The sequence below is a fragment of the Solanum tuberosum genome, unplaced genomic scaffold (genome assembly GCF_000226075.1).
Source record: "Solanum tuberosum cultivar DM 1-3 516 R44 unplaced genomic scaffold, SolTub_3.0 scf00127, whole genome shotgun sequence".
In the NCBI taxonomy this organism is placed as follows: domain Eukaryota; kingdom Viridiplantae; phylum Streptophyta; class Magnoliopsida; order Solanales; family Solanaceae; genus Solanum; species Solanum tuberosum.
This window is the reverse complement of record NW_006239058.1, coordinates 1,131,095-1,152,136: the sequence shown is the minus strand read 5'-3', so window position 1 is coordinate 1,152,136 and position 21,042 is coordinate 1,131,095. Positions and strand designations below refer to the sequence as shown.

General features: G+C 34.4%; 4 protein-coding genes and 1 long non-coding RNA gene across 5 annotated transcripts; all 5 read left to right on the top strand.

Annotated features, from left to right (window-relative positions):
• The first annotated feature begins 251 nt into the window (after window positions 1–251).
• On the top strand, window positions 252–4,208 carry LOC102587832 (uncharacterized). Its single transcript, XM_015310515.1, has 2 exons — window positions 252–441; window positions 1,442–4,208. Exon 2 carries the CDS (start codon window positions 1,595–1,597, stop codon window positions 4,010–4,012), a length of 2,418 nt encoding a protein of 805 aa, XP_015166001.1. The 5' UTR covers window positions 252–441; window positions 1,442–1,594; the 3' UTR covers window positions 4,013–4,208.
• Window positions 4,209–8,725: 4,517 nt separating this feature from the next.
• LOC107061353 (uncharacterized) lies at window positions 8,726–12,328 on the top strand. Its single transcript, XR_001473928.1, has 3 exons — window positions 8,726–8,857; window positions 8,958–9,007; window positions 12,227–12,328. It is a non-coding gene; the product is annotated as an uncharacterized lncRNA (long non-coding RNA).
• Window positions 12,329–13,241: 913 nt separating this feature from the next.
• LOC107061348 (chaperone protein dnaJ 49-like) lies at window positions 13,242–13,688 on the top strand. The gene has a single exon (XM_015310476.1). It carries the CDS (start codon window positions 13,242–13,244, stop codon window positions 13,686–13,688), a length of 447 nt encoding a protein of 148 aa, XP_015165962.1.
• Window positions 13,689–16,162: 2,474 nt separating this feature from the next.
• LOC107061347 (nuclear transcription factor Y subunit C-9-like) lies at window positions 16,163–16,713 on the top strand. The gene is made up of 2 exons (XM_015310475.1): window positions 16,163–16,399; window positions 16,543–16,713. Exons 1-2 carry the CDS (start codon window positions 16,163–16,165, stop codon window positions 16,711–16,713), a joined length of 408 nt encoding a protein of 135 aa, XP_015165961.1.
• Window positions 16,714–18,652: 1,939 nt separating this feature from the next.
• Window positions 18,653–19,219, top strand: LOC107061346 (nuclear transcription factor Y subunit C-4-like). The gene is made up of 2 exons (XM_015310474.1): window positions 18,653–19,079; window positions 19,188–19,219. Exons 1-2 carry the CDS (start codon window positions 18,653–18,655, stop codon window positions 19,217–19,219), a joined length of 459 nt encoding a protein of 152 aa, XP_015165960.1.
• Window positions 19,220–21,042: the final 1,823 nt, after the last annotated feature.

Genomic DNA, 21,042 nt, shown 5'->3' with positions numbered 1-21,042 from the left:
ACAAAGTAAGTTCATGCAAAACGAAACACATACAATCGATGACCAAAACAAATAGGACACCCCTTGACGAAAGATTACAATTAATGTTCATATCCCAAAATACTTTTTTGTAAATAGTTTAACCATGGTTAAAAACTAACCATGGTGAGAGGTTTAAACCTCATTATTAACCCCCCAAGTACAAACAAAATACAAATAAATAGACCATGCCAAAAGCCAAACCTGAAAAATGTACTCTACTTAAATTCAGGAAAAACAAAACCTTTTTCTTTCTCCTCTCTTTGCCGAAGAAATGGTTTTCTACTTTACCAGCCAACAAATTTCTCTAGGGTTTTCGAAATTCTGAATTGATCAATACTCTCTATAGCTTCCAACGGTAGAAAGATTGTTTTTTTGACAACGATTCACTGTATTCGGTTCAACATTGCTTCGTTTTTGTAGGTATACTTCATTTAATCAAATGCTTCGTTGTTTTTATGCATGGTTGCATTCAGATTGTTGCAACTGATTTCTGCATTTCCGTTTATGAGGAAGATGATTTCTGCATCGATTTATGTGTACTTACATGTTGTATATATGTATCTCTGTGTTTGTGTGCAATTTTAGAAATAACCCTTGTTTTAGTTTTTTTAAGCGGTGGTGAGTGTAGATGACTTTGGAATATGAGGGGTTCAGTTATCTTGCTGAATTAATGTTGACTGAAGGCTTTGAAATTTTTATATGGATTCCTCTAATTAATAAGTAGATTCTTAAAGTCTATCTGAGTTGAGTACTTTTGGTTTTTGAAGCTTTGATAGTGGGATTCTTTCTAGATTCTGTGGTGAATGTTTTTACAAAGAAGGGAAAAAGTGCTATTTTTGAAGTGTATGATCTGAAATTCTGTAACGTCTGTATAAGCAAGTAGAATTTCAGAATCATAAAAGGAAGCTTGTGTTTTTTGTCTGAAAAAAATGGATCACATGAGAAATCTGAATAAATGAACTTTATTAGTACATATGGTACTTTGACGGTGGAATGAGCATGAAGAGATGTATTTGTGGTTTTATAACCTATTCAATTACTATTAATATGCTTAGAGAAACTTGAATGATATTCAGAATTGCTTTTCACGCCATTGTAATTTAGGTTTTCAAAAGGTTGGTAATTCAGCTTATTAGTTTCCCATGATTGTTTGACCAGTTTCCTTTAGATTTCGGCACATGATGCATGGGTTCTTGTTTGTGCTTTTCTGGTGTTTATGGAAATTGTACAGTGCATTAATTCATGACATCCATGAAAAATGTAATCAAACCTATAGTTTCACATTCGATCTGGCTTGCTTTTTGTTTTTGAAGTCGTCGTTACTTTGTAGTACTTGTACCCTTTTTTCTTTTATGGTATTATTTCTGGCTTTTAAGTTTGCAGTTTTTGTGACTTGCATTTTGTAATGATTGTATTATAGGCTTTGAAGAGTCAAAGACAGTTCTTCTCCAGAGTATTTGTGTGAAATAAACTTCACACACTAACCAGGGTGTCGAGTGTTGCTCCATTTGCTGGTTGAATCTGAGGGAGACAATAACATTTGCTCTTTGTGGTCTGCCAAAGTTGTAGGCAAATGGAATGTAACAAAGATGAAGCTGTCCGGGCCAAAGAAATTGCTGAGCAGAAATTAACCGAGAAGGACATTGCTGGAGCTCAAAAATTTGCTTTGAAGGCTCAAAATCTGTTTCCAGGCCTTGATGGTCTTTCTCAGTTCCTGGAAGTGGTCAATGTGTATGTTGCTCATGAGAAGAAGACTGATGGTGAAGTGAATTTTTACAGCGTCCTTTCTGTAGAGCCCTCAGCTGATGAAGAAACTATAAGGAAACACTACAGAAGGCTTGCTCTAGCTCTTCACCCTGATAAAAATCATTCTGTTGGGGCAGATGGGGCGTTTAAGATTATATCTGAAGCATGGAACTTGTTGTCTGATAAAAGCAAAAGAATGATGTATGACAGTAAGCGTGCTTTGAGGAATGCATCCATGCAAGCCAACCAGCACGGATTTCGTAATTTCTCCATGAGCCCAGCAAGTGCAAGAAACTCAACAAATGCTAATTTCCAGCCCGTTCCGGTGGCTCCCCAGCCATCAAAAGTTGAGTCATTCTGGACATTGTGCAATCTATGCCAGATACGGTATGAATATTTAAAGATTCACCGAAACAAAATTATTATGTGCCCCAAATGTCACCAGTCTTTTCATGCAAGGGAGGTAGGTGCTCCTGTGAAAGATCAAGGTTCATCTTTTCCATGGCCTTCCCGCCAGCAGCAGCAGGGTACAAACCCTGCTGCTAATGAATCTTCTGCTTCAGGTGTCTCTACAGCATCAAATTCAGTACAAAGTGGATATTCTGGCTTTGGCTCAACAGTTAGGGTAAAAACTCAGCAGGATCAAATTTTTAAGAAGAGAGATGCAAATGGTGCGCAGCGCTATGCCACTACAGCTAAGCAAGCTGCACACCCTGGTCAGCCAGCTGGTGGAATCTCGAAGAGAACTCATGCAGAAGTGGCTTCAAGTGCACCGAACCCAGCTTTTCTGAAGAAAAGCAATCCATTCTTGAAAACTGATGCAGGTTTTGTTCCTGATTCAGTTTCTTCTAGTTCTAAAGCTGACAGGCTAATAAAAAAGAGACGCACAGCTGAGTTGAAGTCTAAATTTCAAGGTGCAGGAATGATAAATGATATGGCTGCAAAAGGTGGATCTAGCCAAGGAAACATACATGGAAATGAGAATGGTGTTTTGAGAGCTGAGAGGGTTGCTGCTGTGGGAAGTAACAAACCTAGGAGTTCAACGGAGTTATCCAATTTAGAAATTCGCAATATGCTGATGAAAAAGGCAAGGATGGAGATCAACAAGAAGCTGAAAGAATGGAGCACAACTGCTGCTTCTCGAACTTCATCTAAGAAGGAAAAAGAAGTAGAAATGAAGAAGCAAATTATCAAAAATGATCTGAGAAGGAATAAAACTGCTCATGATGTTGTGATGGATTCCAAAATATTACGCAAGCAGGAAAATTTGCCCGTCTTTAGTGCTCCTACTGACTTAGGATCAGAAGCTAAGTCAATGACTGTTCCGGATCCGGACTTCCATAATTTTGACAAGGATAGAACGGAACAATCTTTTCATGATAAACAAGTATGGGCTGCTTATGATAATGATGATGGTATGACACGTTATTATGCTTTGATTCACAAAGTGATATCTAGAAAGCCATTTAAAGTGCAATTGAGCTGGCTGAACTCCAGAAACACCTCTGAACTCGGCCCAATGAATTGGATTGGTTCAGGCTTCCTCAAGACCTGTGGAAATTTCAGGATAGGCAGACATGAAGTCAATATGACGCTCAATTCTTTCTCCCACAAGGTCAAGTGGGTGAAAGGGGCGGGAGGTGTCATTCAAATTTTCCCCAGAAAGGGGGATGTTTGGGCGCTGTACAGGCATTGGTCTCCTCAATGGAATGAGCTTACTCCTGATGATATGATACACAATTATGATATGGTGGAAGTGCTTGGCGACTACACTGAGAAGGAAGGTGTCACAGTTGCTCCATTAGTCAAAGTAGCTGGCTTTACGTCAGTATTCCATCAGCATTTGGACCCTAAATATCTTCTCCATATTCCAAGGGAAGAGATGTTTCGCTTCTCTCATCAGGTCCCTTCATATTTGCTCACAGACCAAGAAGCTCCAAATGCTCCCACTGGTTGCTGGGAGTTGGATCCTGCGGCCCTGCCCTTAGAATTTCTTAGAGTCATGACAGACACTGAAATAGAGGCTCGCGGAAAAGTTGCAGATACTTCAAAGTTGGAAAGGACATGTGGTGAAAGCAAAGAGAAGGAGAAGTCCTATGTGGTTGGTGACAACAGTGCGACAAAGGGCGAAGAGACTCCCAGAGATTCCATGAGCGTTGTCAAACAACCCATGGTGACATATTCAAGAAAGAAGAAGGAGAAGGCAGAAGCAAGTACCATTGAAACCAAGAGAGAGAAAAGCTAGGTTGCTGCTAAAGGATTCTAGCCAATGATCAAGTAATTTTGGTGCTTTCTGTAGTTTCAGCTCGAACCTCCTTGTTTGATTGCTAATGATAGAGTAGTATAGATAAGAAGACAATCTAGTACCCAAGTGAACATTTGGCCTTGATTTTTTGTGCTTCTATAGGTTTTCCAGATCAAGAAAGAGCTATACTGTAAAAAACCAGAATCATACTGTATATTTCAAGTTTTTTTCTTAAGTAACTTCTGGATAATAAATTTTCTTAACCATCTTATGTTTACAATTTCTTTCCTTTTCCTGTTTCTTTTTAGTGTATTTAATGGGCTATGGGCGCTGTTCTTGTGAAGGTGCACTACAGGGATCTCAAACCACTTTCAACATAGAGTGTTAATCATTTCTCCGTTTTTGCCATAGTCCAAATGATTTCTTTTCTTTTGTCTTTCTTCCTATTTTATAACTTCAGCTTCTTAGCTTTTCTTATTTCTGGTTCTTATATTTCTGCATTGGGCATAGAGCTAGCCCATAAATCAACCACTCTTGCATGCAGACTCATTACTGAATCCAGAGATCGTTTACCTGTATATAGAAGTGTGATTCCTGTAAGTCTATAAGTTGTGTGATTCAGTAGTTCTTGTTACTTGCTTATCGTCTATGAATTTGAAGTGCGATATTGGTAGAAATAGAGCCCACTGGTCATATTTTGGCTTTGTTTTTTTTTAAATAGTCATTTTCTAATCCTGAAGTTTGACGTGTGAATTTATCATGGGCTTAGGAAGAAATGACTTTCAAAGTGGGATCACTGCATACCGTGGAAGAAAATCCTGCTATAAAAAGATTTGAATATTTAATTCCTTTCTTGAAAGACTTGAATATTAAATAAAAGTGTCATTGCAACTCCATTAATTGAAATAATAATTTGGGAGTTATTCTCCATCAACTTGCTTCTTTAGTTGACCCAATTATTCTCCTTTCCTGAACCCTGAGTCATGAAGTACATATAACACAAATATTGTGTTAAAAGCAGTTAATGTATCATTTAATTCAGAAAGAAATCCAAATATTGCTCATGAGCGTGTGTGTATTATATGTATATAAACATATGGAGTAATTCATAAGATTCATCTACTTGACGTTGATGGATACACAAGGGCAGGCATATAGGCAGAGTATATAGAAAAGAACATGATGAAGCACATATTGAAGGTTTTTGATAAACTTTTATCATTTTCTCGTAATCAGCTTATAAAAGTTTTGTTGTCCCTGCTTTATTTTTTGGGTGTAACAATAGATTATATGGTCCTAAGGTTTTTCTTTTTCTTTTTAGAAGTTGAGACTTTGAACATTCTTTTTGGGTCTTCAGTGTAACAAGCTTGCAAAATTCAAAGAAAAAATAAATCTCAAGTCTTGAAACATACTTCTTGCAAGAGGACCCCCTCTCATTTCATTGTAAACTGAAAAACATATAAAATGGAAAGAGAGATGAAGAGAAAAGGGAGGGGTCCAAGAAAAAGCTCATAAATATGAAGTTTGAAGATGCAAAAGGGCTTCATGTTCAAAGATATTTCTTAGAAGCTTTAAATTTTGGTCATTGTTTCTTATATATGTAATAAGTGTAAGAATCCACACGATGCATGAACGATGTTAAAGAATATCGATCGTAGTTAATTAAATTGTAGTCTGACTCATTTGAGCATATTATTTTTGTAAATTTTCAATTGTTTCTCTATACTAATAATCAGTGGATCCATCTGGATTGGGAGATTCAATGATGCCTCCAGGTTCTTAGAATGTATTTTTCTTGTTTTGGCACAGGTTGATCATGTCTATGATTTCTATTTCAAGGAATTTCCGTAGATGATGATTTGGACCTCTTGCATATTTTCAATTCATCCAGTATCTTGTTGTAATCTGCAATGGTGAGCTTTCTTGTGAAGTCTCTATTAAAGCCGTCAAATGATTGAGTTCAACCTAATTTTTTCTTGTTCTAGCCCTGAATTTTCTATACTAGGTACGGTTCGAGTTGTTATGGCATTGCAGCCTGGCAGGTACCATCTTGGAATTAGATGGGTGGGTAAAGCGAGTATTATTTTTATGTTTGATGAAGTACACCAAGTTTGTTTTCTGTTGTGTAGATGATGAAGCAAAGCAAGCCTCCTTTCTTTTGTGCAGATTTTGCTTTGCTTTTATTTGCAAGTTTTCCCATCAGATTGCATACCCTCTACATGTTGAAGCTTTACCCAGACTTCTTTCATATGAAGTTTCTCAATTGGGCACCCTTAATTCTTGTGTTAATAGTGCGGTCTGTGGTCATCCGATTCAAGAAACTCTTTGATTTCAACTAGCGCATTTATCGTTCTGGAATCTGTAGTCACAATAGTGTTGAATTTTGCTGCCTGGATGAACATGATAAACATTCCTACTTTGTTTTTTTCTTTTGTTTATCAAGGATTGGTTTTCTTAACATAATGGAATAGGCAGTGTTCATTGTGGTAATACAATTATATATTGAATTTTGTCTCCAGTTACAAGGCTATCATTATCATTCTTTCAAGGTCGTTTTGGTGCTCCCTTCATGCAGATTGTCAACTTCTAGAATAGGGTGATTGGCTCTCTCTATTATTCTTCATGCTGGGTCATTTCGTATGGGGAGATGAGGTTCCTCCGAACTTTGCACTCATTACTAAGCCTTTCTTTCTGTGCTTGCAGTCGCAGGAACTTATATGTGAAGATGGTTTTTTTTTTTTGGTCACATTAAAGTATGAACTGCAGTTATTTTGTCAAGATGCTTATGCTCTTTGATCCCAGGCATGAAGTTGTCAGGGACTGCGGGGGATTGCTAATGTCTAAGCTGCTTTAATCTGTGAAGTTGTGGTACTGCTACTTTTGCCTGTGTTCCTTTATCTATCACTCTTAGATTGATTTAAGTTATGATTCAGGAATAGAACACATGGAAAGTTGATTGATGTTATTGGATGTGGATATGCACCTCTAGTTACAAGCTCTCAGAAAAGTTACATTTGCTGATTTAAAAGAGGAACAAATTAGAAGTCTTATCTGTTGGTCTGATAATTTTGGAAGTCTCATCTGTTGGTCTGACTTAGGGATGTCAATTTGAAGATGGTAGTAGGGAGTACTTGCAGGGACAATTCCTGTTGTCTTTCATTGCCCCTGGTAGTGGTTCGGAGCTTAACATTTTTGTTTTCCTTTGATGTCTAGTTTGTTATGATCTTCCTTCTTGAGGGTTGTGATGTGATTTTTCCTCTACATTGTGGGATATAGGTTATCCATTTGCAATTGGATCAATTGGTTTAGTGGAATTGTTTGGGTACTCAAGCATGAGTTCAGGTGTCGAAAAGTTATAAGTGTTACTTCCGGAGAGAGGTTTAGTCGTGTGATTATTTCTGTTCTGCTTGATAATTACAGATGTGATTGGTGAAGGTAGGGAATTTTGCACTGCTTGATCGCATTTGGAGTTCTTTATTTTGGGGTCAGTCATGGAGGAGATTTGTGATTATTTCTGTTCTGCTTGACAATAATAGATATGACTGGTGAAGGTATGAAATTTGGCATGGCTTGATCGCATTTGAGTTTCTTTTTGGGGTCCATCAGGTACATTAAGTTCATAGGTTTGTACATGCTGCTTCATCTTTTTTTTTTTTTTTTTTGTGAAAGTAATCTACCAATGTTTCTATTGATTTTACTATTGCTCTCTCTTATGTGGGGTTCCTTCCCAGGTGTGGTCTGAGTTGTTATGTATATGGATGCATGGGTGGGCATCTCGGATTTCGAATGCAGTTGCTCACGGAACCTTTTAGTGAGTCCATAGGTTCAATATTTATCGGAGCTTCCCCGAGACTGATGGCTTTTGAAGTCACCCCGATTGGTTAATAAAAATTTTCTTCTTTGTATCGCAGTGCTGCTTTACTTTCCTCCAGAAGTTCTTCAAATTCATATGAGCTTTTATCGATCATGACTCTGTAGTTGTTGAAGTCATATGCAATAATGCTGTAGCTACTTTTAGTCTTTCTGTTGTTTATCATGGCTTGGTTTTTGATGAATAAGGTGCACGTGGGTCTAATGAATTTAGTTACTGCAGTTTGTCTTTGGTTTTACTACAAAATCAGGTGATTCTCTCTCTGGTCTCTTTATGTAATTATTTCCTAGATGGCATAATAAGGAGCTCTCAGAATCTCAGACTAGTAACTTCGCTTCCTTTATGGTCAGATAGGTTTCTCTCTTTAGTCTCTTTACGTCTGATGATTTTCTGGTTGATTAGGTTGTGCGAACTTCAGTATCCATAACTGGACCAAGTCTGTAGTTCACTGTTTCTTTCTACTTCTGGGATTGCCATGTCATGTTTTTCGCTCGTCTTACAAGGTATGGTTTACCCATTTTGCAGTCTTTCAATCAGCTGGTCCAGCTTGCCCTTTTGGAAATGGAGATTCAAGCATGAATCAGGTTTCAGGAGTTTCAAGTGTTCGCTCTGGTGGGAAGGTTCAATCATGTGATTATCTTCTTGATGATCATACGTAACAACTTGATCTCGTGTGGAATACCTAGTTCAATCATGGATGTGTTTCTGACTTCAACCTCTTTCAGTACTTTAACTTATATGGTCTCGTAATTTCGATTTGAGATAGTGACGTCACATATTTGGCTATGGGACAAGGATTGGATCATTGTTTATTTACACTTGGTGATCATCTAATTAATGAGTCTGAGAAGCTTACCTTGTGTTCTTTTCAGGTTATGTTACAGCTTGTTAGCCCGATGCTGGAAATAGAAACAGTATCGAATGAAAGTTGGTTGACTCTCCACACAGTAAAAGCATTTCATTTGGATATTTGGGTGAGTAGAAATGGTGCTTTTGAGTTTGAGTAAGAGCACTTAGCTTCCCTTAGTACAAGTACTAACATCCAAATACTTTGTGTTTCATATATTTTTCAAGAATTGCTCAAGAACGCTGAAGAGGAAGAATTTCTAGGGTTTCTTCAAAAGGTAATTTCTAGCCTTTTCCTTTTAACTATGATGAACATATGTGTATTATGAAGGTATTTTAGAAGTTGAAAATAGTAGCATTTGGGATAGAAGATAATGAATAGTAAAGTATTTTAATCGAGAATATCTTTTTATCATTAAAAAATATTTCGCGAAAACCATAGTCATTATCGCTTGTCTATAGAAACACCTTATTGTAAAATTTCCCCACAGTATCCGGTGAAGTGGCCTCATGACCAGACGATGGTCATATATGTGAGAAAATAGCCAAATGACCCCCCAACCTATTGTCCGATTCCCAACTATACACTTATACTTTACGGCGATTCTATTACCCCCTTGAACTACTTTATGACGATATAAATATCACCCTAAAACTATACACCCACATTCATAACCTGAAGTGGTGGACACACACTGCCAGCTGTCAGACATATATAATAATTTTAAAAAAAAACTTTTTTTAGATTCTTCTTTCATCTTTATTCTGTTTTACCTCTTTTCTTTTTCTCTTAAAATTTGTAATCTATATATATATATATATATATATATATATATATATATATATATATATATAAAATTGATCCTTCAAACTATAGATTTCTATAATACTTGCCATAAATCTTCAATTGTTTTCTTGGCTTTATTAATTTCTTAAAATTTGAAGAAAAAAAAACTATTGTTCTTCATTGTGTTCATTGAATTTGTGCAAATCTTGGAAGTTTGTGAATGTGATTGGGTTTGGTGTATTGAATCTACACATTACTTGTTAATTGATTTCGAATTAGGTGTGAAGATTTAAGCCAAAAATCAGAAAACCACACTGACCTACAAAGCTGTCAAAATAAATAAAAAATTGTGGGTTGCTGGGTTTGAATCCAAATCTGAAAATTTTCATTTTCAATTACAAATTGTAGAGACTAAATTGAATCCTTTATGGGAATCCCATTGTTGAGTTCTTGAGTTTGAAAACATTTAGATCAATTGATTTGAGTTAAAGAAAAAAATTGACAAATAAGAGGAAATACAAATCCATGGACAATCATTATTAAAGAGCTTCGAAGCTCAAGAATAAATTTTCAAATTTGTCCGTGAGTTCATCTTTTCCGGTGATTATTTCTTCCTCATCGCTGGCTCGTTCGATGAGTTTTTCTGTCAAATATTAGGATTTATCATCTATCAGAGATCGGAATGTTGGGACTGCTATCTTCTTCTCCCATAGAAGTGAAAGAGAAAGTAATTCCCTCCATTAAAAGGGGTAATTTTTCTTATAAAAACAAATAAATAAAAAGGAAAAAAAAGAAAAAAATACAATTTAATTATAATAAAAATGTTCTTTTTAATTGTTTTTTTGCTTCTCACTCTCTCAAAGAGAGTGAAATGCACTCTCTATGCCATGTCAGCACTTAAGGGGTTACTTGATCGGTTTAAAATAGTTCAAGGGGGTAATAGGACCCCCGTAAAGAATAAGTGTGTAGTTGGAAATCCACTCATAGCTTGAGGGGGCATTTGGATGTTTTCTCCATATATGTCATTAAAACTTTACATCAAATTAGTTGAAAAAGTTAAGGTAAATGAAAACTAAGGACTTCATTCTTGAAAAGGGAGGAAAACGAAAAACCTCATAAATAGTATTTTCAATTTGTTATTCAAAAAACAGAAAAGGAAGTTAGTTGATGGTATCTGAATATTTGTTTTTGCACCTTCACCAAAAAACCTATCTAAGTATTTGCACCTTCACCTAAAAAACAAGAACCTATGAATGTAGTTGGGTTCTTTTAGTAAGAAAGTCAAAGTTAACTAAATCTAAAATAGATTTTAGATATTATTAAGAAGTCACATATGAATTTCTATCTATTCAAGGAAGTATAATTATAGTCTGAAATTCAAAACTTTTCTCGGGGTGTGATTTGAAAGACCAAAGAAATTATAAGGAAGAAATTTAGTAAGGAAAATTACGGTTAATGTATATAGCCCAACTCTTTGTTCTGCAGGAACAAAACATGGTTAAAATCATATATCAATCATTAAAACTTAATTTACACTTGATTCATAATCATCAACTCAATGCTAACTTCATTGTCATAACCTTAGTTGGAAAAGTTAAGATAAATGAAAACCAAGGAATTTATTCTGGAAAAAGTAGGAAACGAAAAACCTCATAAATAGCAAAAAAATAGAAAAGGAAGTTAGTAATTGGTGACAAATATTAGTATTTGCACCTTCACCCAAAAACCAAGAATCAAAATCTTCGACACTAAATTATTTTCCTTATTTACTTGCTGTTCTTTTAATAAGAAAGTAAAAGTTAACTTTCATAAAAAAAGAAAGTAAAAGTTAACTAAATTTGAATATTTTTTAGATATTTTGATGAAGTCAAATATGAATTCCTATCTATTCAAGGAAGTATAATTTTATCGTTAGAAATTCAAAAAAATTCTCAGGATGGGATTTAAAAGATCGAAGAATGTAAAAGGAAGAAAATTTAGCAAGGAAAATTATAGTTAATGTTTATAGCCCAACTATCGGTTCAGCAGTAGCAAAACTTGGCTAAATCATATTTGTCATTAAAACTTTATGCCAGATTCTTAAGCATCAACTTCATTGTTTAGTATGTTAATTGAAAATGTTAGGGTAAATGAAAACTAAGGAATTCATTCTTGAAAAAGAAAAACTTCATAAATAGTACTTTCAATTTATATTCAAAAAAAGGAAACAGTTCGTAAATGGTGATCTGAATATTAGTATTTGTACCTTCACCAAAAAATAAAGAATCAAAATCTTCAAACTGAATATTTTTTCTTATTTACTTGCATTCTTATGGTCAGAAAGTCAAAGTTATCTAAAACTGAAATATATTTTAGATATTAAGCTGAAGTCAAATATAAATTCTTATCTAGTCAAGGAAGTACCATTATAGCTAGAAATTCAAACTAATCTCAAAATGTAATTTAGAATACAAGACAAAAGAAAACATAATGAAGAAAATTTAGCAAGGAAAATTAAGTTAATGTGTATAGCCAAAATAATATTTTGGAAAAGTATTATTAAATATTAACCATGGTACGGGTTTAACCTCTACTAAACCCCTCCTCCAACTATAAAAGGTGAAAATAAAGGGCTAGGCCAAACATGAAAAAAACACTTCACATTTAGGAAAACAAAGCCTTTTCTCCCCTTTTTTCTCTCTTTTTGAAACTTTATGCACCAAAACTGCAGATTCCTCTCGGGTTTGATCAACACTCTGAATAGCTAGAAGCAAAAGAAAGATATTTTTTCGGGTGGAAATTCAACAACTAGTCACTCTTTCCTTCCTTTAGTTTGCAGGTAAACTATATTTAATTAAATGTTTCTGCATTGCTTCATGCATGGCTTCATTCAAATTGTTGTAACTATTTTCTGCAGTTGTTCTTGTGAAGAAGATAATTTATGCATGAGTTTATATATACATGTTATATATATGTATGTGTATATGTGTATGTATGTGATCATGTATATAACCCTTTCTTTTTTCTGTTTATCTGTGTTGCTAAATGACTTTGGAATTCGAGGATTTTGTTATCTTGCTGAATTCATATCGAATACTTTTGGGTTTTGAAGCTTTGATTATGAGATTCTGTTCTAGATTTTGTGGTGAATGTTTTTACAAATGAGAAAAAGTGTCATTTTCGAAGCGTCTGATATGAAATTTTGAAACTTCTATAATCAAAAAATGGTATCTACTACTTTTCAGTTTTGAATGATTTAAGAATGAAGATTTAGGATGTCTCTCCGAGCTGTCGAATCTTTCTTTAGTTTTGGAGAAAATAATTTACATAGAAATTTTTATTTTTTTACAAAGCAATTACTATAGAGAATTTTTGGAGAAGGGTGATGATAGACGTTATTGCAAGTTCCTCTGTGCTATATCAATACCCCTATCTTCTTACTAATTAGGTTCAATTTCAGAATCTTTCATGAGTTCTTGTTTTTGCTTTTCTGGTGTTCGTGGAAATCGTATAGTGCATTAATTCATGACATCCATGGGTAATGTAATCAAACCTATAGTTTCACACTCAATCCTGCTTGCTTTTCGTTAAGTCGTTGTTACTTTGTGTTATTAGTACCCTTTTTTCTTTTGTGGTACTATTTTTGGCTTTCAAGTTTGTTGTTTTTGTGACTTGTATTTTTGTAATGTTTCTTTTCTAGGGTTTGAACAATCTAAGACAGTTCACGCAACAACCTGGTAGGCAAAATGGAATGTAACAAAGATGAAGCTGTCCGGGCCAAAGAAATTGCTGAGAAGAAATTAACCGAGAAGGACATTACTGGAGCTCTAAAATTTGCTTTGAAGGCTCAAAAGATGTATCCAGGCCTTGATGGTCTTTCTCAGTTTCTGGAAGTGGTCAATGTGTATGTTGCTCATGAGAAGAAAACTCGTGGTGAAGTGGATTTTTACGGTGTCCTTTCTCTGGAGCCCTCAGCTGATGATGAAGCAGTAAGGAAACAATACAAAAAGCTTGCTCTAGCTCTTCACCCTGATAAAAATAAATCCGTTGGGGCAGATGGGGCGTTTAAGATTGTATCTGAAGCATGGAGTGCATTGTATGATAGATCAAAAAGAATGATGTCTGACAAAAAACGTAAACCCATAACGACATATTCAAGAAAGAAGAAGAAGGCAGAAACAAGTACTCATTGAAACCAAGAGAGAAACTGCTGAGGGCTTCGGTTTGATTGCAATTGATAGACTAGTGTAGATGAAGAAGACAATGAAGGAGCTATTCTGTGAAAAAGAACTTGAATTATGTTTTTTTTTTTATGAAGCATGCATTTCCATTAATAAGCATCTAGAGTATGAAGCAAACTAAGTCTGTTTTCTTTTGTGTTGATGATTAAGCCGGCTAATATTTGCATAACTCTAACCAGTTATAAAACGACCCCTTACAATTTGACTCCCATTTGACCGAACTGTTTTGTTAGGACTGAATTCCTCAAGTTCTCAGCACAAAATCTCGTCTATGAAAAAATAGAAAAGGAAGTTAGTAGATGGTGTTCTGAAATTTTTAGTATTTGCACCTTTATAGAAAAACCTAGAAACAAAATGTGCAACATCACATTTTTTTCCCTTATTCACTTGCGTGTTCTTTTAGTAAGAAAGTTAAAATTAACTAAATTGAAAAAAGATTTAATATTACGTTGAAGTCAATATGATCGAATATCTATCTATACAAGGAATTATAATTATAGTTTGGAATTCAAAAAATTTCTCAAGGTAAGATTTAAAAGATCGAAGAAAATATAAGGAAGAAAATTTAACAAGAAAAATTACTGTTCAGGTATATAACCCAACTCTATGTTCAGCAGTAACAAAACATGGTTATAATCATATATCAATTATTAAAACATAACACCAATAGCTTCATTGTTACTGGTTAGTTGAAAATTTTGAAGAAAACAAAAACTAAGAAATTCATTATGGAAAAAGGAGAAAAACGAAAAACCTCATAAATGGTAGGCGCCTAAATAAGTAGTATTTTCTTATTGATATTCTAAAAATAGAAAAGAAAGATAGTAGATGATAATCTGAATATAAGTATTCGCACCTAATTCACCAAAAACCAAGAATGAAAATCTTCAACGCTAAGGATGGGTTGGTTAGACAATGGGGATATATATTGATAACATTCAATGTTTATGCGTTAAGTGCAAGATAAAAGTTGTGATTATAATTTATTTTTCCATTGCATCTTCTCAAGACATGTCTAGGGAATAATTTAGGATTAAGGGCAAAATAAAATTGGTTATATTATATTTTTTAATGGGTCGGATTAGGTGGGTGGATCACGAAATGGTTTAAATGGTATTTTTTATTTTTAAAATTTTTGGTTTGTTATATAAATAATTAATATCAGCAAATTTTAATTAACAAAATAATTAAATAGATTGGGTGACTTTCTGAGAGAAGAGTGGATAATTGAGTGACTTTTGAGTTAAAATTCAAAGTTGAGTGACTTTCTGAGAGAGAAGTGCATAGTTGAGTGACTTTTGAGTTAAAATAGAAAGTTGAGTGACTTTCTGAGAGAAGAGTGTATAGTTGAGTGACCATCTGATGTATTAACTCTCAAGCATCAATACGTATACCTTCATTAGGTTAGGAAATTTGTTATTAGTTTTCTTTCTCCTTGTCTATATAGAACACAACGAGGTAAATTGAAAAGGCAAATTAATTCAACTAGTTGTATTCTCTTTTGTAAAATAAAACAAAGTAGAAATAATGCAAAATCTGACTTGTAAACCTAATTGTTCTCATAAAGAAAACAAGAAACATGTCATCGTTATTAATGCTACAGTAACAAATATTTTCTATATCATTAGCGTGCTTAAAGTGTTGAACTTGAATCAAAATTTTCAGATCAATTCAAAGACTAAAGAAACATCAAGGAGTGTGATTTTAATTTTTTTTTTTAATTTGAGAAGATTAACAATGATAACCATCTAATCTATATATGTGACTGAAGATCGAATGAACTAGGTTCATATATGTAATAACAAGTCATTAGTTCATTATGTATTCATTATTAAACTATAGCGTCCCTCCTATGAGATGTGAATATAGTGTTAAACCGCAAAGTGGGGTTAAGTTAAATGCTTAATCTAATTCATATCTTTTATATATATTTGATGATTGACCTATATGAGTGTGGAGTGATACCGCTCCTATGAAATAATGACATTTTTTTAAAGCACTAATGAATATCAGGATACACGAATGACCTTGGTAGCACAAAAATCGCGACAACGACAATGATTATGCGAGTATAATGTGATATAATAAAACTCTGAGTTTATAAAAGAATCTTAGTTCATAAAGTTCTAAACTTCACCAATTGTTTTATAAAATTAATCTTGTTTCATCAAAGTATGGTTCATAGTCTACCAGACATAAAATTTGAAGCGTGGTACATATGTGAAAGCCCAATTACACATACTTTTAAGGCAAAATTACAATTTATCCCTTAAAAGTTTATAATTACAGAAATCCCTCATTTTCGCGCATCAGATTAGTGTATCAGTGCTTATACTATTGTATCTTGCGCATCAGATTAATGTATCAGCGCTTATATTATTGTATCTCACGCATCAGATTAATATATCAGAGCTATCAAGAAGATCATGAAGAAGGACGAGGATGTCCGAATGGTCGCGGCTGAATCACCTGTTTTGCTTGTTAAGGCATGTGAGTTGTTCATTCAAGAACTCACCCTTCGTTCCTGGCTTAACGCTCAAGAAAACCATCGACGTATTCTGAAGAAGGATGACGTCACTGATGTGATTATGCAGACTGCCAATTTGGATTTCCTTGTTGATGATGCTATTGACGGCTCCACACCTAATGTTGTGCCGTTCAATGTTGATGGAGGCAGCAATGGACGTACATGATGGTAATAATCTTGATCATTAAAGGTAACGTTCTCATTTCCTTAATTCACACCTATAGGGTTACAAAAAAGTACTAACAACATACTCTTTGTCTATATTGTTTGATAATACAGGTTCTGATGTTTAGTATTCATCTTGTGGTTATTGCTATCTCTGATCAACAAGCAACAGTATTGATGAGTCCTCATAACTTTGAGGACAACCCTTATCTTTCTTTTCAGTTTCAGACAGTTGGAGTTAGCAAGGGGTTTGTCCTAGCAACTCATATTAGTAAAGGCTTTTAGACAGTCATATCAATATAGATTCTGCTTATGTTATTTCTTTCATATATTAGTCTATCTCAGTATTATGGGGCTATATATATATTTCAGATTTAGCTTCCGTGTTTATGTTTCAATTTTTTATTGATTTATGTTAATCTTAGTGTCATATCACGCCATGAGGTTAGCTTGGGGTAATTACTTGTGGCTCTAAGCACTGTGTCGGATCTAGGGGTAATCTCGGGGAGTGACATAAGATCCTATGCTTACAAAAGAATTTTTGGTTCATAAAAGTTCTAAACTGCACCAATTATTCTTTAAGTTTAATTTTACTTTATCAAGATATAGTTCATTGTCTACAACACACCAAATAATACTTGAAACCCACCAAAGTTTCTTATTATTATTATTATTATTTTGCAATATGTGGATGATTATTGGAAAAAAAGATTTGGATATCTCAAAAAAAAATATTAATGTTAGGTTAATTAGTTAATATCTTGTTATAATTAGTATTTAATATGATAATTATCTAACAATTTTATTGTTACATCATATGAAATTATAACAAATCTCCATTGATAGTCTTTATGTAGTTGTCTGATGCTTATATTTTTGGAGTCTAACTAAATATGAATTCGCGCTAGGAAGTTTCTCATTGAAGTAAAACGCTCCCTATATGGCTTTTATCATGCCTTTATTCTTTGGCCACCTTAAATGACATTAATCTTTATTATTTTCTATGAGTCTCTAACGTTCTCCTTAAAAATCAAATATGAAACTTCGTACACCTTAAAGTTCATATGGTTCATTATACAGATATCGTTTTAACGTATTGCCCAATTGCCGATTCACTGCGCCTACCTAGATCTTATGGGCATTGCAAGCTTTTTCATCCATTCGCATGAGATTATTGAATGTTACATTATCGGTTTGATTATCAATTTATCAATTATTGATTGTTATCGATTCGGTTATCGGTTTATCAATTGTTGATTGTTAATTATAGGTTCGGTTATTGGTTTAACCATTAAACTTTGACACAAAGGCGCACTATAGATCAATTCAAAGACTAAAAGAAACGCTGAGGAGTGTGAGATTCTTATCAATTTGAGAAGATTAACAATGATAGTACGTAATCCAACCTATGTGATTGGAGATTAAATGAACTAGGTTTGTATATGCAATAACAAGTCATTAGTAAATATACATTATTAAACTACGGTTATCCCTCCTATGATGTGTGAATATAGTGTTATACCGCAAATTAGTTAACGTTTAATCCAATTCAAATATTTTATAGGTCGTATATTGCTCTGCATAATACATTTGATGATTGGACCTATAGATTTTAAAACACGCATGAATTTTAGGATACGCGCATCATGACATGTTAGTACAAAAATTGCGATAACAACAATGATTTTGCGAGTATAGTTATGTGATATAATAAAATTTGGAATTTATAAAAAAAAATCTAAGTTCATAGAAGTTCTCAACTTCACCAATTGTTCTATAAAATTAATCTTGTTTTACCAAAGTATGATTTAGAGTCTAAAAGACATCAAATTTGACGCATTGTTCACATATCTTAAAGCCCATTTATAACAAACGTTTTAATTCTTTCTATTCATTATTGTTCTTTTTGTGATATATGGAGAATTGTAGAATTTTTTAAAATTAAAATAACTCAAAAAAAGAATTATTTTTATTAATGTTCAGGTTCATTCATTAATACCTTATTGACTAGAACTAACTAGTATTTAATAAGATGGATTTCTTACAATTTTATTGTTACATATTAAATTGTAACAATTTTTCATTAATAGGCTTGATGAATGTAGATTTAGAAAATCTATAATTAGATTTATTTTTCTCTATATATAGAGAGAGCACACAGTTGCCTACATATATCAATCTTCATTTCTGTGTGTCTGAGCTTGTAAACATAGAAAAAATCACCATGGAAAACAACTCTGAGAAATCGGCAGTGAATGCAGATCAATCCGCTGGATACCCAACGCTGGAGATGTTCTGGAAATCCCAACAGAGTGAAATGGAGAACGTTAATGATTTCAAGAGCAGGCTGCTACCTCCACCAACCCGCATCAAGAAGATCATGAAGAAGGACGAGGATGTCCGAATGGTCGCGGCTGAATCACCTGTTTTGATGGCTAAGGCATGTGAGTTGTTCATTCAAGACCTCACCCTTCGTTCCTCGCTTAACGCTCAGGAAAACCATCGACGTATTCTGAAGAAGGATGACCTTACTGATGTGATTGTGCAGACTGACTATTTCGATTTCCTTCTTGACGTTGTTCATGCAACCGACCCCTTCACACCAAGTTCTGTTCCGTTCTATGCTGCTGGAGGCAGCAATGGACAGGATGGTAATAATCTTGATCATTAAAAGTAACTTTCTCATTTCCTTAATTCACACCTATAAGGTTACAAAAAGTATTGACCATATACTTTCTGTATATTGCTTGATAAAACAGGTTCTGATGTTCAGTATCCAGCTCGCGGTTAGCGGTACCTTTGATCAGCAAGCAACAGTATTGATGAGTCCTCATCACTTCGAGGACAAACCTTATCTTTCTTTTCAGTTATTACTTTCAGTTTCAGACAATTGGAATTAGCTAAGTATTTGTCCTAGCAACTCCTACTAGTAGAGGTTTACTGACAGCCAGATATAGATTTCTTATGTTAATTTATTTCAAATATTAGTTTATCTCATTGTTATGAACTTTATATAGATGTTTCGGATTTAGCTTCTGCATTTATGTTTAAATTTAATGTTGATTTATGTTAATCATAGTGTCATGTCCTGTCATGAGGTTAATTAGCTTGGGGTCATGACTTATGGCTCTAAGCACTGTGTCGCGTCTACAGGTAATCTCGAGGTGTGTGACATAAGTGTTATCTCCTGTATTCAGATTAGCAAATCAGAAATAATAAAAGATGAAAAGAAAAACACAAAGAACTATCTGAGTCCACAGAACCCACTGTGTGTCCTTAAGAAATTTAATCCCCTCAAGTACCCGAGGTTGCAGATTAATTCCTCCCAAGATAAAACGGATTAACCATTAAAAAAGTAGCGGTACCTCAAACTTTGATAATTTCAACGAACTAAAATGACAGCAACGAATCACACACACAGACACGATCGATCGATTTTGTTTTGTAAGAAATGTATGGAAAAGAAGGGAAGAATTCGATGCAGAAAAATAAGAGACAACCTCTCTATTTATAGCCAACAAAGGGTAAAGGTCACAACCCTTTGGAAAGAAGACAACCTTTCAGAAAGATCACAACACTTTGGAAAGGGCATAACCTTTCAATCGGTCACAAACCTTTAGAAAGGACACAACATTTCATAAAGTTCACAACCATTCGGCATAGTCACAACTCTTCAGGAGAGTCACAACCCTCATTTCCTGTTCACACCTTTAAAACCCAACAATCCCCACATGAATAGGGAATGACTATTGTTAAAACATATGCATGAAAAACAGTGTGATTCGTAATTAAGGATTGATTGCCTCTGGATAAGTGGGTTTCCCTTTGAACTTTCCGTAGTGAACATATATCGGATATACTCGGTCAATCGGTAGATTTGATATCTTTGAACCGTCGAGCTTTGGTGTATACCTAGACAACATAAGTCACACAATCAACCATTGAACTATTTTTTGTTCTCATTGTTTTGTTCGTTTCAGCCATGAACACATCTCGATTTATAAGTGCGTAGAGAACTGGCCTTACCGGATTCTCCTTGAAGCGGCTTACACTTCACACTTACATAAGTGATTCTAAATATGTTTTCCCATAGATACACCATTTGATATACCCTATTAGGTAGAGTTACCGCCACAATGACTTGTTCTCGGCCATAGTTCCATTCCCTTTGATGATCTCTCAACTCCCTCTCTAGTTAGGCCTTTTATAAGTGGTCCGACACATTATCCTTTGACTTTACATAGTCAATTATGATAATTCCACTAGAGAGTAGTTCTCTAACGATATTATGTCTACGTCATATATGACGAGACTTTCCGTTATACATCATGCTCCATGCCCTACCTATTGCAAATTAACTCTCACTGTGTATGCATACTGGAGCTAAAAGGTTTGGGCCAAAAATCTTTCAAGAAATTTTGGAGTCATTCAACTTCTTTACCGGCCTTATCTAGAGTGATAAACTCAGATTTCATAGTAGAGAGAGCGATACATTTCTGTTTGGAATATTTCCAAGAGACTGATCCTCCACCAAGAGTAAATACATATCCACTCGTGGATTATACTTCATTTGACCTGGTGATTCAATTTGCATCACTATATTCTTCCAATACT